Below are 14,704 nucleotides of genomic sequence, written 5' to 3' on the forward strand. Positions count from 1 at the left end.
AAATAATGTAGCATAAAAGCATCTCTGGGCACGCAGGCCGAATGTTTAATTAACTAGGAAGGCAGGGCTGCAAGTGGGGCTTCTTGGCTTTGGCTCAGTGAGGGAACATCTCCACCCGCGCACCTGAGCCTCCGGAGCCAAAACAAGGGCATGAGGTGCTAGGACCCAGAGGTAGTGCCAACACATACAGACACACACAGACACACACGCACACTCACGCACGCACACCCCCTCACTCCCGAGTGCCTGTACTCCTCATCCACACTCTTTCTTCCCTTGCTGCTCAGCAAGTCCCTGCCGTGTGCTTGGAGCCTTCGGGGAGGCCCCCTTCCACCCTAGAGAATGTGTTGGGGGTTTCTATGATCAGGGGGCTTAAGAGGGAGCCAACCCCCTGGCCAAATGCCTGCCGTTGGCACAGGTGGAGTTTTGGAAGGAACACACCAGAATCCAGAGGAAGGGGGCACAACAGGTTCCGCAGGGGCAGATCGCCAAATGTCCTGGGGGGAGGGAGCGCCAAGGATGCAGCTGCCAACATCCCTTTTCCTCAGCAGAGGGATCCAGGAGCACAGGAGCAAGCATCCTCCTTACTGGACACACAGCTGTCACGGTGACGGCGGTGTCCACGCTGAGGAGGAGGAGGAGGAGGAGGAGGAGGAAGCAGTACCTCTTTATTCATTCAGTGACGTTAGCTATGCGCCCACTAGATTCCAGGCGCTATTCTATGAACACAGCTGTGCTCAAGACGGACAAAAATTCCTGCCCTTGGGGAGCTTACGTTCTATTAGGGAAGTGGTTAATAACGTGAAATCCGTGAAAGATGTCTCATGTCAAATAGGGGGTGGGAATCAGAGTGCCAGGGGGCAGGAAGAGGGGTTTGCAATTTTAAATAGGGTGGTCAGGGAAGGCCTTCCTGAGAAGAGGGGGTTGCATTAAAAAAACTGAAGTGAGTTATTAATATTCCTATAATATTAGACGTGTTACAACTGGAAAATCAGCGTCAGGCTTTAGAGATTACTCCATCCAACTCCTCCGTTTTGCAGATGAGAAAACTGAGGCTGGGGGGCAGAGACAGGGTGGTGGTGACGAGGCAGCTTGCCCACGTCACTCTTGGATGACAGAGTCTTTCCCCATCTCCGTGCTGCACGAGCAGAGAAGCTCCAGCTTCACACAGTGCCCGTTCTCTGCTAAATGGTGCAATAAATAAAAAGGTTCGGTCCCGAAGAGAGGTCATGAGAGACACCACAAAGTGTTTATGGGCTGGGCTGGTGGTCAGCATGCCCTCCTCTCTGCAACACCCCCAAGCAAGTGGCCGAACAGCTTTATGGTGGCCAGGGACCACAGCGTCGGCCACGACCGCTGTGTCTTCTCAGCCACGCCAGCCTCTGACCTCTCGCCATCACAGCATCTTGCTCTGACCCTGCTTCCCTCACAGCTGACTGAGTTGCCCTCTCACCAAAGATGACTGTGGCCAGAGCAGGGCTTCCAGAGATAAATCCCTTGGTTATGCGGCATCCATGCCCCTTACATTCAGGCCACGTGCTGGGGAAATGCTAGGAGTCATGGGCAGGAGGGGAGTCCTTGTAGGCTATCAACCCTGAAGAGGTCCCTTGTCATCACCACCATGGAGGTGATCCGAGCCTCAGCTTCGTCTTTCACAGAAGTGGAGATGGACATACACACACACTCAACGAGCCCGTGTCCACCTCTGAGCGCAGGGGAGACACCACAGACTCACAGTTCAGAAAGCAGTCCCATGTCCACATCACGGGGCGCCCCACCCTGCTTCTCAGAGCCTCCCACTCACAGCCTCCTGCTGGTATTCAGCGAGCCCGTGAAGGAGCCGGGATTCCTAGGCTTTCTTCTCCCTCCAGGCGGTCCCCGTGTGCTGGAGTTATAGGGTTATCGGAATGCCAGCCTGGAGCCGAGGAATTCTGTGAGCAGCTCTGGCCTCTACCACTCCCACCAAGGAGTTTCTAAGGGGACACTTATCCCCCCACAGAACCACACCTGCCCCATCAACCTGCAGCAGGGCAGAGTGGGGCGGGAAGTAAAGAGCCTTACTCCTTGGACCCCTGGGGGTGATCTGGCCATCTACTTCCAGCAGGGCCGCAGTGCACTAGAGAGCTCTGGCTGGCCTGGGTGAATGCCTAACCCCCCCAGGATGGATGTTGGCTGCTCTCTCCTTCCCTGGCCGCTCGAATTGCCATCAGTGGTACTCCTGAAACCGGAAGGGAATGACAGACCCTGGTTGGCCTCTGCCTCTTGTCTCAGCCTTTTCCCACGCTCTCATTCCATATATTTTTTTATATATATATCTTATATATATTTTATATCTATCTCACTCCATATATTTATTTTCCATCCTTTAACCCTCAGTCCAAATGCCACCTCCTCTATGCAGCTGCGCTCACCCAACCAGATGACACCTCTTCTCGTCTCTGAGCTCAGTATCTGTGTATTCAGGTGGTGCTTGTCCAATAACCACTGAGGGAAATGTCTTAACTTCCCGAGCAAATGCTATGCTTCCGGAGGTTCTATCCATATTTTAAGCACGCTTCTACTTTCCCCAGCCCACACGGAGCATAACGCCTTCACAGAGCAGGCATTTCATAAATATTAGATGAATTAGTTAATTAATGAATTTACCTGCCTTAGTAACTTATTCCATTATCTAAATCCCTTCTTACTGAGAGAGGCAATCTTTCCCTTGCCTGAGCTAAATCTCTCTGCCTAGTTTCAGTCTCCACTTGCTCTGTCCTCAACGGAAATGGAGCGCTTGGCCATCCATCCCCGGGGTAAGACCCTCTCCTCTCTAGGCAGAGCCCCCCAGCTTCTTGCTTGAACCACACATTCCCCTCTGCAGGCCCTCATGACTGCCACGACTCTCCCCGTGGCCCTAGGGCTCTTAAAGGAGCCGGCTCTGGTGCTAGCAAGGGCCTGAACCTCAGGAAGAACCAAGGGAGAAGCTCCCAGCTCCAAAATTCTGTAGCGTAAATACAGCATCTTGAGGAAGAGGGTAGAGCTCCCTCTTTTTCTGGATGAACCCCCATCCTGTGCTCTCCCCACCCCTTGCCCACCTCATAGGTAAACTTCTAAGGTCAACCCAGGAAATGATATCCAGACATATATTTACTCACCTGACAAGCATTTATTGTGCTCCTACAATTTGCCAGGTAAATAAGTCCTAGTTACTGCCCTGCAGGAACTCCCAGACACCCAGGGAAGGTGGTAATGCAAACAGATACCCCACTGGCATGTGATGAGTGCCATGATCAACGTGTGAACCAGGTGTTGCAGGGCTGTGCAGGAGGAGGGCAGGCTTCACAGAGGAGGTGGTACTGGAGCGGGGTCTGAAAGGATGGAGAGAAATTTCCCATGAGGCCTGCTGGGCTCTAGGTTTGGGTCTTTGTGGGAAGGAAGACTGGACCAGAATTGGTTCTGCTAAACCTAAGGAGACAAACTGGCTGGCAGATCTGGGTCTCTGCAACAATTCCATCGAAAAGTCCAGGGAGGCCAGAGGACTCAATCTGATCAAAGTACCCCAAAAAGGGCGGTGAGAGGATCAGGAGAGCCCAACGAGGAATCTCTGGGAAATCTCAGCAATGAGCATTGGGCCGTTACTAGAGTCAGGGTTCCAGAGAAATCTCTCTGGAGATATCCAAGGCCCCACAAACCACTCAGAATACTGGGGGCAAGGCCCCAGCCCAGGGAGTAGCAGCAGCCAGAGTTTGGGGGTGGGGAGATCCAGACAATGACCAGAGCCCCAGAAAACCTGGCTGGACTGAGGACCTGGATTTGGGCCCATGGCGGAGCACACATGGTGGTTATTTCCACCCAGGGCCCAGCTGTGTTCACCCAGGCCTGGGCTGAATTTCGGAGCTGTGGGTGTTTACGGAAAACTGATGGAACCCCCATGGCCAGAGTGAAGGGTAAGGTGGGAGGTGACATTGAGAAGGTCAGCTAAGGCCCCTGCTCTCATCCCACAGGGCCTGGGGGCAACAGCCCTTCTAAATGTCACTTCCTCTGGACCCAGAACTCTTGACCAGGAACTTCCCCAGAGATCCAAAGGGCTGCCAAGGGTTTTGCCCTGTCCACACCTGGCCACTTCACAGGGGCCGCTTCCTACTGAGCCCTGAAAATCCTTGGGGTGCCTTGGGCATGCATATGATGTCACCTATCCTTTTCCCCTCAGGGTTCACCCCCTGCTGTGTCCACTCTGGGTGGGGAGAGTAGCAAGCTTCCAAGGAGGAGTGGGGCTCGTGCCTGGGAGAAGGCCAGAGGACTGTGGACAGCCTTGTAATTTAATTATTTGACTGCAGAAAGGATATCTCATCTACTGGGTGCTCATCCTTGTTAAGCTAATTGTCTCCTTCTCTCTCTTCTCCCCCCACTTGCTAGGGAAGTCACTGTGCCCTAATTGAGTTATCATAAAGATAATGGCTGTTGCTCTAGCCAGAGCTGAGAAAGGAGTATCCCTCTTGCAGAGGCTCAGGCTCCAGACAGGCCCCCCCCAGGGGCTGAGATGTGGGCAGCAGGAGAGGGGGAGGGCCGAATCTCTGGGGGGTGGGGGCTATGTGGATGACGTTTAGCTGGGTGAGTCTAACCAACTGGTTATCTCGCAGACAACAGGGCTCCCTCTCTGCTCTTTCCTGCCACCCATGGGGAGCTTGTTTATGGGACAAAGGGGTCTCTGGTCTGGGCATGTTTGGGGCTTTCTCAACAAGGCAACCAGGTAGCATAAGAAAGAGAGCTTGGACTTGGAGAGCAGACAGATCAGGTTTCAAATCCCACAGTCCCCTCTTATGAGCTGGGTGATCTAAGGCAAATGAATTCTCTGCTCTGAACCTCAGTTTTCTCATCTGTATAGTGGGGACAATTAAGCCCATAGCACATTACTGGTGGGAGGTGTGTATAAAGGAGCTGAAAACAGCCAGCGATGGGAGCTTCCTCTCGCCCATCCCAATGCATGAAGACAATGGGGTGGGTGATGAGACCTCTACAGGAGGAGACCAGGCTACAGCAGCCTGGCCTTAGATGAGCAGCTGTGGGGTGCACACAAAGGACAGACAGCCTCAGCATCGGAGGCACGTCATCTCTACCCATCCCAGGCCCCCAGGCGTCTGGGAGACTCAGCTCTGGGATGAGACAGTGAGCACAGGGGCACCGAGGAAGGAACGGCAGGGAAGTCAGGTTAAGAGCTGGGCAGTGTGTCAGCAAGCAGACAGGAGTCAAGAAGCACATGCGTCATCACCATTCAAGTTCCAGGACAAATCTGAAGGTCATGATGAGTTCAGGCCAGCCCAGGCCCTGAACAGAGACAGCAGATCCAGGCCTGGGGGGGCAGAGGGGCGGGAGCCAGGGGACAATGACAGGGCACCCCAGGAGATTGTGCATATGTGGGAAAACAGGCACAGTGCCCAGGGGACTCTATTCACAGCCCACCGCAGGGCGGGGAGGAGCCCGAAGGCCAGGCAGGGACGGGCATGCTGCTGGCCCGGCTGGGGAGAGCGGGGGCCTGACAGCAGCACTCCCCTTGCCTTCCCAGTGCCCCCTCTCATCCAGCCCTTCGAGTTCCCGCCGGCCTCCATTGGCCAGCTGCTCTACATCCCCTGCGTGGTGTCCTCGGGGGACATGCCCATCCGCATCACCTGGAGGAAAGATGGACAGGTGATCATCTCAGGCTCGGGCGTGACCATCGAGAGCAAGGAATTCATGAGCTCCCTGCAGATCTCCAGCGTCTCCCTCAAGCACAATGGCAACTACACATGCATCGCCAGCAACACAGCGGCCACCGTGAGCAGGGAACGCCAGCTCATCGTGCGTGGTGAGTGAGACGGGCCAGCGAGGTTGGGGGCAGCAATGGTCCAGCTCTGTCTGCTGCTAAAAACACTCTCTAGATTTCAAGCTTGAATCACGGGCTCAGACAAAGTTGACTCTGGCAGGGGCCTGAAAGACCAAGAGGTTCAAACCTCTTACTCTCCAGGCCAGGACACTGAGGCCATGAGAGGCGAAGACCCTTGGCTCAGTTGGTCACTGGTGAAGTCAGAATTGGCACTCAGAATTCCCAGCTCCCAACCCAATAGGACTGGCAGAAGCTCTCAACATCTTGGGTTTCAGACGTTCAGAGGAGCCTGCTCCCAACTTTATAATGGTCCAGGCCGGGCTAACGTTGAATGGAAAGTGCCCAAAGCCCCCAGAAAATCTATCAGAGACCGAGATGATCTGTTCCTCCCCCACCTTCCCTCTTTCTGCAGTGCCCCCTCGATTCGTGGTGCAGCCCAACAACCAGGATGGCATCTATGGCAAGGCTGGTGTGCTCAACTGCTCGGTGGATGGCTACCCCCCACCCAAGGTCATGTGGAAGCATGCCAAGGGTAAGCCCCTGGCCAGCCAGCATCTCTGAGCATGGCCAGGGATGGGATGGGGAGGATACCAATGCGACTTGGGCCTGGTCTCTACACATGACTCCTAGCCCTGGGTTCTGAACTTTAAGGGGACCCCAGGCTATACCTGAACTGGAAGTCATCCTCAGCCACCCCCAAGGGTCTATGGACCAGGAATAGCTGTCATGCTAATTCCAGATTTCCTCTTGTCCCCATAGATTGACCTCTCCCCTCCCCCCTCCAACCCTAGAACTCAGTAGACTCCCTAACTCTCCCTACCCCACCCTAGGGTCCCAGAGTCTCATTGACACCTGCTTCTCACCAGTCAAACCTATTCTGGGATCTTGGTCCTTCTTGGAACCCAGCTTCATCCCAAGGATGCACTTGGTTTCTGACTAAGCCCTGCGCCAACCTCTTATCCTTACTGTGTCCGTGGCTGACTCTGTGGCAATGGGAAGAGGTACCCAAAGACCCCCTTGGAGGATGGCTGGCTTCTTTCCCAGAGCTGACTGCCTACGACCAGGCAACTGCCATTTGAGGGCTCAATCTTCCCTTTGCCTATTGCCAAGTGGCCCAAAGATAACTCTTTCTTCCCCTCCAAGGAATTCAGCCCAAAGGAAGCTCAGTGCCAAGGTGGGCATTGAGCTGAGGCCCCCCAACTCCATCTCCATACCTCAGATCTGAGGCAGGGTTAGAATTCTGTGAGGGTCTTTCCTATTTCCCAAGAAACAAGAACTATGTGAGCTCCCAGCACTTTGGGGATGCTACAAAATGGCCCTTGATCAGCAAGAGAAAGGTATCAGGGCCATCCCTTGAGGCACTCCGACCCTCCCCAGCCTAGAAGCCAGACCTCCTAACTGCCGCCTCCTTTCAGGGAGCGGGAACCCCCAGCAGTACCACCCGGTGCCCCTCACCGGCCGCATCCAGATCCTGCCCAACAGCTCGCTACTGATCCGCCACGTCCTGGAAGAGGACATCGGCTACTACCTCTGCCAGGCCAGCAACGGCGTGGGCACCGACATCAGCAAGTCCATGTTCCTCACTGTTAAGAGTGAGTCTTGCCCCCGTGCGACCCTCCGAACACCCCCTGATCATAGACCAAGGCCCATCTCTGCACTCACCCTGCCTCCCCATTTGGTTTCCATTGCTCCTTCTGTGAAGGGAAGGCAGGAAGGATTCCTAGACAAAGGTGGGCTTGGGAACCTCTGATGGGGAATTCAAAAGCACTCTCATCTAAAACCACGGCCTCACTCTAAATGGCCCCAGCTCACTCCACTCCAGTCGTGATAAGCTCATGATTTGCTGTACCGACGTGTCGCACGACAGCCCATTTATTTTGCTCTGTAGGTTGGCAATTCCATCTGAACAGTCATATCAAACAATTTATTTCTTTTATTTAATGTACACCTGCTAATGTATAACCTGTTTGTGGCTTAGCAAGGAGGAGACCACGTATGCAACGTAGGAGATAGGCCTATGGGCAGAAATCCTGGGTTCCAATTCCAGATCCGTCTGATGAGCTTCCTGGCTTTGGGCAAGTGACTTCGCGTCTCTAGGTTCCTCTCCTCACCCGTGCTAGAGGTTCATTCCCAGCCCACTCAGCTCCCAAAATCATCGTAAATAACACAGGAACTGATCCTCGAAAGGGGAAGAAGCTTCCGAAAAGCCAAAAGAGCAATAAAACTCACTCTAGCTCAGTACCATACCTCTGGCTTCTAAATCCCCGGACCTATAGAGCAGGAATCAAAGGCGCTGAAGTCTAGAATATCCCTGAGTTCTGTTAAGTCACACACAGACATTCTTACTGGACGAGCCTCTCCCTTTACGCTCTTAGAGGTCTGTATAGTGAGCCCCCAGGAATTGTGTCAGGATGGTGTCTGGCCCTTTGTCATGAAACAGACCATGGGCCACAGAGAACAGCAGTAAGAGCCTGAGTTTTAGCATCTGACCAAGCCAACTGTGAATCTGGGCGCTGTGTGGTAATTACAGTGACCTCTAACGGGTTTCCTTGGCCTCTGTATCTCATTTTCCTGATGTACAAAAGGAGGGTCAAGAGAGCACCTTACCTGGTATGTTTTGTATCAAGAGTAAGTCAGATGACATGGATAACGCAACCAGTATGGTAACTGGCGCCCAGTAGGCCATCAGAGATTTAGCCACCAGTTTTGTTTTTAAGGGGAGACACTCCAAGGTACGTGTAGGAAAGGCAGCTGAGAGCAGCGCCCAGTGTGAGGTCTGCCCAGTGTCTCCCTGGAGTCCCCGCCTTTAAGAATCATAGCTTCTTTATCGCTTGCCAAACCCTCACTCGCTCAGCACAAGACGGGGAAGCCCCAGCAATCGATCGATGCTCGGGAAGCTCCAGGCACCGGAATCCCCGCCCTGGGGAGCTCTTCCCTCACACTATCAAAAAGCACTTTGTCCTTAATAAAACCAGGCAATCAATCTACATCCGTCAGCCGGGAAGAACTTTGCTAATTCTGCCTGCGTGAGGCAAGGGGAATAGTAGGCACCTCGCGGAACTATCGCTGTCCTTGGTATTTGATCCTTATCTCCCCACTGTCAACAGGAGAAAAGAGCCCAAACTCTCAGGCTTTTTTTTTTTTTTTTTTTTTTGGTCTTTGCCCTTTTTCTCTAAGTTAGGGGATTCTACTGGGCAAGCGTGGCGGTGCCTTTGTGGCCCGTGGCTTGTCTGTGGCGCTGAGGTGGATGTGGGTGAAGGGAGACGCAGGGGTCAGGAGGTGGGCTGTGTGCAAGGTGACCCAGTTCACGTCGGCCTGTCCCTGATGTCCTGGGGCGTCCTGGGCAATTCGCTTCTCCCCTCTGGACCTGCATTTTTCGGTGCCATCCTCACTTCATGACCCAGGCAGCAGCTACGAGCACACATCTCGTAAATCCCGGGCAGCCTCATGAACACGTGCAGCACCAAGTCACACACTCAGCCACCACGCTCGCAGTAGCGTCCACCTCTGGCCCCTCTTCCCAAGGGATGATGGGAGCTCCATACTACTTGTCCTCACTTGTGGGCAGCATCTGGACCTTGTTCCTTCCGTCTTCCCCCTTGTCCTCATTCCAGCCACCCTGTCACTTTGCTCTGCTTCCTTCCATAGTGAGGCGCAGGCGCACGCCTTCCCTTCATCTGCTCTGTCTCACAAACACCTACGGCTCGTATTCTCCCACTCGCCGCGCCTCCCTCATCGGCCGCCTGTGACACAGTCTCTCCGAGCTGCTCGCGCAGCATCCCCCCTCACACGGCCCTCCCCCACAGGTTGCTTTCCAGCTGGGCCCCCTCCCACACCCTCTGCACTCTCGGGGTCTCCAAACCCTCACCCACGTGTGCCCCCTCGGATGACCCTTTCCTTGCACAACTTTCTCTGTCACAAACGCCTCCTTCCATTCCAGCCCCGCTCTCCCCAGTGACCTGCCAGCCATGCTAGAGGCTCCTGTGCCGCCCCAAATGCCAGCAGGAGAGGAGGAGGAAATTGAGGCCTGAGGGCAGTCGATGTGGAGTGCTGAGCACGGCTGGGGCCTCTGCCTGGGGTTGGAGAGTTTGTTTTTCAGTACCAGCCTGAATCATTCTACCCAGCATCTGGCTGCCAGAAGGGGCTCCTGTGACAATGGGACGGTTTGGTGACGGGGTGGGGGTGGGGAGGCGGGAGGGTGGTCCTGACCTTCTTTGGGCACTTCCATCCTGCTTCCTGCTGCTTTTCTGCGGGCACACTGCTTCAGGCAGCCACCCTCAGCTCCTCTTGGACATCCTTCCCCTGCCTGCTCTGTCCTTTTCCTCCTTCATTCACCCTCTACCTCTCCCACCTCTCCCAGGTAGGCGCAGGTAGATAGGGAAGGACACACAGGACCTGGGCCCGTGGGTCACAGATGGGCTTGCCAGGGCTACGCCCTTCCTGGTCATCCCTCAGTGCATCTCAGACAGCCCACACCACCAGCACTCCCTCCCGCCACCCGCAAGGCCGGCTACAGAAAGACCTGCCATTTACAAAGGCAACTGCACGGCTTTCCTTGATGCCCCTAACACACTCAGGAAGACGTTGACCCTATACGGCTCCACCTTGTCAGACCTCACACTGGTGTGACCTCTCAGAAGGCAAACTGACCTTAATCCCCGCTTTAGCCAAGTAGAAGTAAGAGAGTAAATGTATCAAAGGGATATATATCATAAAAAGCATTCAAGTGTCAAATTGGACATTTGTGGTTGCCCTCTGTTGGGAACCATTGACCCTGACAGTTTCCAGTGATAACTCAACAGATGCTCACTGGGCACTCACTAAATAGTCCATAAAACTCTGTGGATTAGAGCACAGACTTTAGAACCAGAGAGACGTGGGTTCAAATCCCAGCTGGGCCACTTGATAGCCGTGGGATCTTGGACAGCAATCTCTGTAAGCCCCAATTTCCTCCTCTGTAAGTTTGGAAATATAATGCTATTTACTCATTGGTAAGATTCAAGTGAGACACGCACTTACAGCAATTAACACAGTACCTGGCACCAAATACACATTCAATAATCATTAGCAATCCTTAGTTTTAGGTGCTGAAAATCTAGTGCTGGATAAAATGGAGTTGCTATTCTCAGGAAATTTAGGATCTTGAAGAGGAGATAGACATATACCCAAAATAACTATAATACACAAAGTGATAAGTGCGTTAAAAAGCCACAAACAATGTGACACAGAGAGAATCAGGGATGGAGTAATCAGTTTTAATTTGCAGGGCCAACAAGGGAAAGCCAAGAAAAGCTCCGCAAAAGCAACAGTCACTAAGTAGGACTTGAGGGATGAGAAGGATTCTGACAAGAACCAATAGAAGCAAAGGTCATTCCATTCCAGGATGAGGACAAAGCATAGCAAGAGCATGGAGGCAGGCAAGGCCATGCGTGTCACCAGATGAAGGGGGAACTTAGGGTGTCTGCTGGAGAATGAAGGGAGGATGGACAGGGAGAATACACGTGAGGTGCTTATGGGTTTTGGAAGCGAAATGTTTTCTTTTTATGCAGTGTTGACTCTCAGTATCAGGCACCAAACCAGAGTTCCGGAAGCTCAGGGGTCTAATGGCGGTTGGGATTCCAGAGGTGGTTCTTGGAGAATCGCTTTCCTCGAGGCCCCAGATTTCTAAGAGTTCGTTAAAGGGAGCAAAAGTCTTTCCTAGCCCCTGGACACCCGTGTTGGCAACCATCCAGTCCCGACTGGTCCTCACTCCTCCCTGTGACCCCGAGAGCGAGTGCCTGAGCACACAGCCCAGCCCTACCACTGTCACAGCACAGCACTCAGCACTTGACAATTTACAAAGCCCGTACCTTGCCTGTGAGGTTGGTGGGCAATAGCTCCTTCTCAGGGAAGGGGAGGTGCTGGATCAACGTCATTGGGTGATATCGTCCCAGCTGAGACAAGAGGTTGCCTCTGTGGACTCACGGTTTGGTAGAGAGAGCACAGAGCAAGAGAGAGAAGACTGGTTGCTGGTCCCGACTCCGACTCACTGGCTCCGTATCTGCGAGCCATTCCTTCCCTTCTCTGGGCCTCGGTGTTCCCATCTGTACAATAAGAGGCCTGGACTAGAATCTAGTCATAGATGAACCAAAGGTCCCTGCCAGCTCAGACAATCTATGATTCTAGCTGTGTGCATGGTCCTTTCAGGACACCAGACCGCCTCCCAGAACTTGGTTGAAAAATAAATGTAATTAACAGAAGAAAATACTACATCCACAGAGCTACCTTTTATCTCCCTGTTACAAAGTAAAATTTAAATAAAAGAGAGATAATGACCAAAAGGAGAAAGAGGCAATCCGTCCTCCAATTGACACGTGGGGGAAAAAAATAAAGCATCTTCAAAGAAAATGCTTCACCGAGAGGCAGGTACAAAGAAAGGCTGCTTAGTCTGGGTTGCAAGGGGCTGGCTGTGTTTTTTTTTGTTTTTTGTGTTTCTTGAGGTGTTGTGTTTTTTTTTAATATTTGAGTTTTATTTATTTATTTTTTTTGTACAGCAGGTTCTTATTAGTTATCTATTTTATACATATCAGTGTACACATGTCAATCCTAATCTCCCAGTTCATCCCACCACCACCCGCCCCCAACCCCGCCACTTACCCCCCTGGTGTCCATACGTTTGTTCTCTACATCTGTGTCTCTATTTCCGCCCTGCAAACCAGTTCATCTCTAACATTTTTCTAGGTTCCACATATATGCGTTAATATACGATATTTGTTTTTCTCTTTCTGACTTACTTCACTGTGTATGACAGTCTCTAGATCCATCCACGTCTCAACGAACGACCCAATTTCGTTCCTTTTTATGCCAGAGTAATATTCCATTGTATATATGTACCACGCCCATTCTAACTGGTGTGAGGTGATACCTCATTGTACTTTTGATTTGCATTTCTCTAATAATTAGTGATGTTGAGCAGCTTTTCATATGCTTCCTGGACATCTGTATGTCTTCTTTGGAGAAATGTCTGTTTAGGTCCTCTGCCCATTTTTGGATTGGGTTGTTTGTTTTTTTAATGTTGAGCTGCATGAGCTGTGTATATATTTTGGAGATTAATCCTTTGTCCATTGATTAGCTTGCAAATATTTTCTCCCATGCTGAGGGTTGTCTTTTGTCTTGTTTGTAGTTTCCTTTGCTTTGCAAAAGCTTTTAAGTTTCATTAGGTCCCATTTGTTTATTTTTGTTTTTATTTCCATTACTCTACAAGGTGGATCAAAAAAGATCTTGCTGTGATTTATGTCAAAGAGTGTTCTTTCTATGTTTTCCTCTAAGAGTTTTATAGTGTCTGGTCTTACATTTAGGTCTCTAATCCACTATGAACTTATTTTTGTGTATGGTGTTAGGGAGTGTTCTAATTTCATTCTTTTACATGTAGCTGTCCAGTTTTCCCAGCACCACTTATTGAAGAGACTGTCTTTTCTCCATTGTGTATCCTTGCCTCGTTTGTCATAGATTAGTTGACCATAGGTGCGTAGGTTTATCTCTGGGCTTTCTATCCTGTTCCATGGATCTATATTTCTGTTTTTGTGCCAGTACAATATGCTCTTGATTACTGTAGCTTTGTAGTATATTCTGAAGTCAGGGAGTCTGATTCTTCCAGCTCTTTTTTTTTCCCTCAAGACTGCATTGGGTATTCGGGGTCTTTTGTGTCTCCATACAAATTTTAAGATTTTTTGTTCTAGTTCTGTGAAAAATGCCACTGGTAGTTTGATAGGGATTGCATTGAATCTGTAGATTGCTTTGGGTAGTAGAGTCATTTTCACAATATTGACTCTTCTAATCTAAGAACATGGTATACCTCTCCATCTGTTTTTGTCATCTTTGATTTCTTTCATCAGCGTCTTATAGTTTTCTGAGTACAGGTCTTTTACCTCCTTAGGTAGGTTTATTCCTAGGTATTTTATTCTTTTTGTTGCCATGGTGAATGGGATTGTTTCCTTAATTTCTCTTTCTGATTTTTCATTGTTAGTGTATAGAAATACAAGAGATTTCTGTGCATTAATTTTGTTTCCTGCAACGTTACCAGATTCATTGATTAGCTCTAGTAGGTTTCTGGTGGCATCTTTACGATTCTCTATGTATAGTATCATGTCATCTGCAAACACTGACAGTTTTACTTCTTCTTTTCCAATTTGTATTCCTTTTATTTCTTTTTCTTCTCTGATTGCTGTGGCTAGGACTTCCAAAACTGTGTTGAATAATAGTGGTGAGAGTGGACATCCTTGTCTTGTTCTTCATCTTAGAGGAAATGCTTTCAGTTTTTCACCATTGAGAATGATTTTTGCTGTGGGTTTGTCCTATATGGCCTTTATTATGTTGAGGTAGGTTCCCTCTATGCCCACTTTCTGGAGAGTTTTTTGTCATAAATGTGTGTTGAATTTTGTCAAAAGCTTTTTCTGCATCTATTGATATGATCTTATGGTTTTTATTCCTCAATTTTTAATATGGTGTATCACATTGATTGATTTGCATATATTGAAGAATCCTTGCATCCCTGGGATAAATCCCACTTGATCATAGTGTATGATCCTTTTAATGTGTTGTTGGATTCTGTTTGCTAGTATTTTGTTGAGGATTTTTGCATCTATATTCATCAGTGATAATAATCTGTAATTTTCTTTTTTTGTAGTATCTTTGTCTGGTTTTAGTATCAAGGTGATGGTGGCCTCACAGAATGAGTTTGGGACTGTTCCTTCCTCTGCAGTTTTCTGGAAGAGTTTGAGAAGGATGGGTGTTAGCTCTTCTCTAAATGTTTGATAGAATTCACCTGTGAAGCCATCTGGTCCTGGACTTTTGTTTGTTGGAAGATTTTTAATCACAGTTTCA

At 50.5% G+C, this 14,704-nt stretch overlaps 1 protein-coding gene across 1 annotated transcript in view; it reads left to right on the forward strand.

The window, feature by feature from the left end:
- The window catches only part of DSCAML1 (DS cell adhesion molecule like 1), a 354,412-nt gene that overhangs the window by 266,708 nt on the left and 73,000 nt on the right, over positions 1-14,704 (forward strand). The window contains exons 9-11 of the mRNA XM_024131280.2: positions 5,546-5,824; positions 6,255-6,374; positions 7,258-7,434. Of these exons, the coding sequence (XP_023987048.2) occupies positions 5,546-5,824; positions 6,255-6,374; positions 7,258-7,434 (576 nt within the window). The remainder of the gene's footprint in view (positions 1-5,545; positions 5,825-6,254; positions 6,375-7,257; positions 7,435-14,704) is intronic.

Source organism: Physeter macrocephalus, chromosome 16, assembly GCF_002837175.3.
Source record: "Physeter macrocephalus isolate SW-GA chromosome 16, ASM283717v5, whole genome shotgun sequence".
NCBI classification, from domain to species: Eukaryota; Metazoa; Chordata; class Mammalia; order Artiodactyla; family Physeteridae; genus Physeter; species Physeter macrocephalus.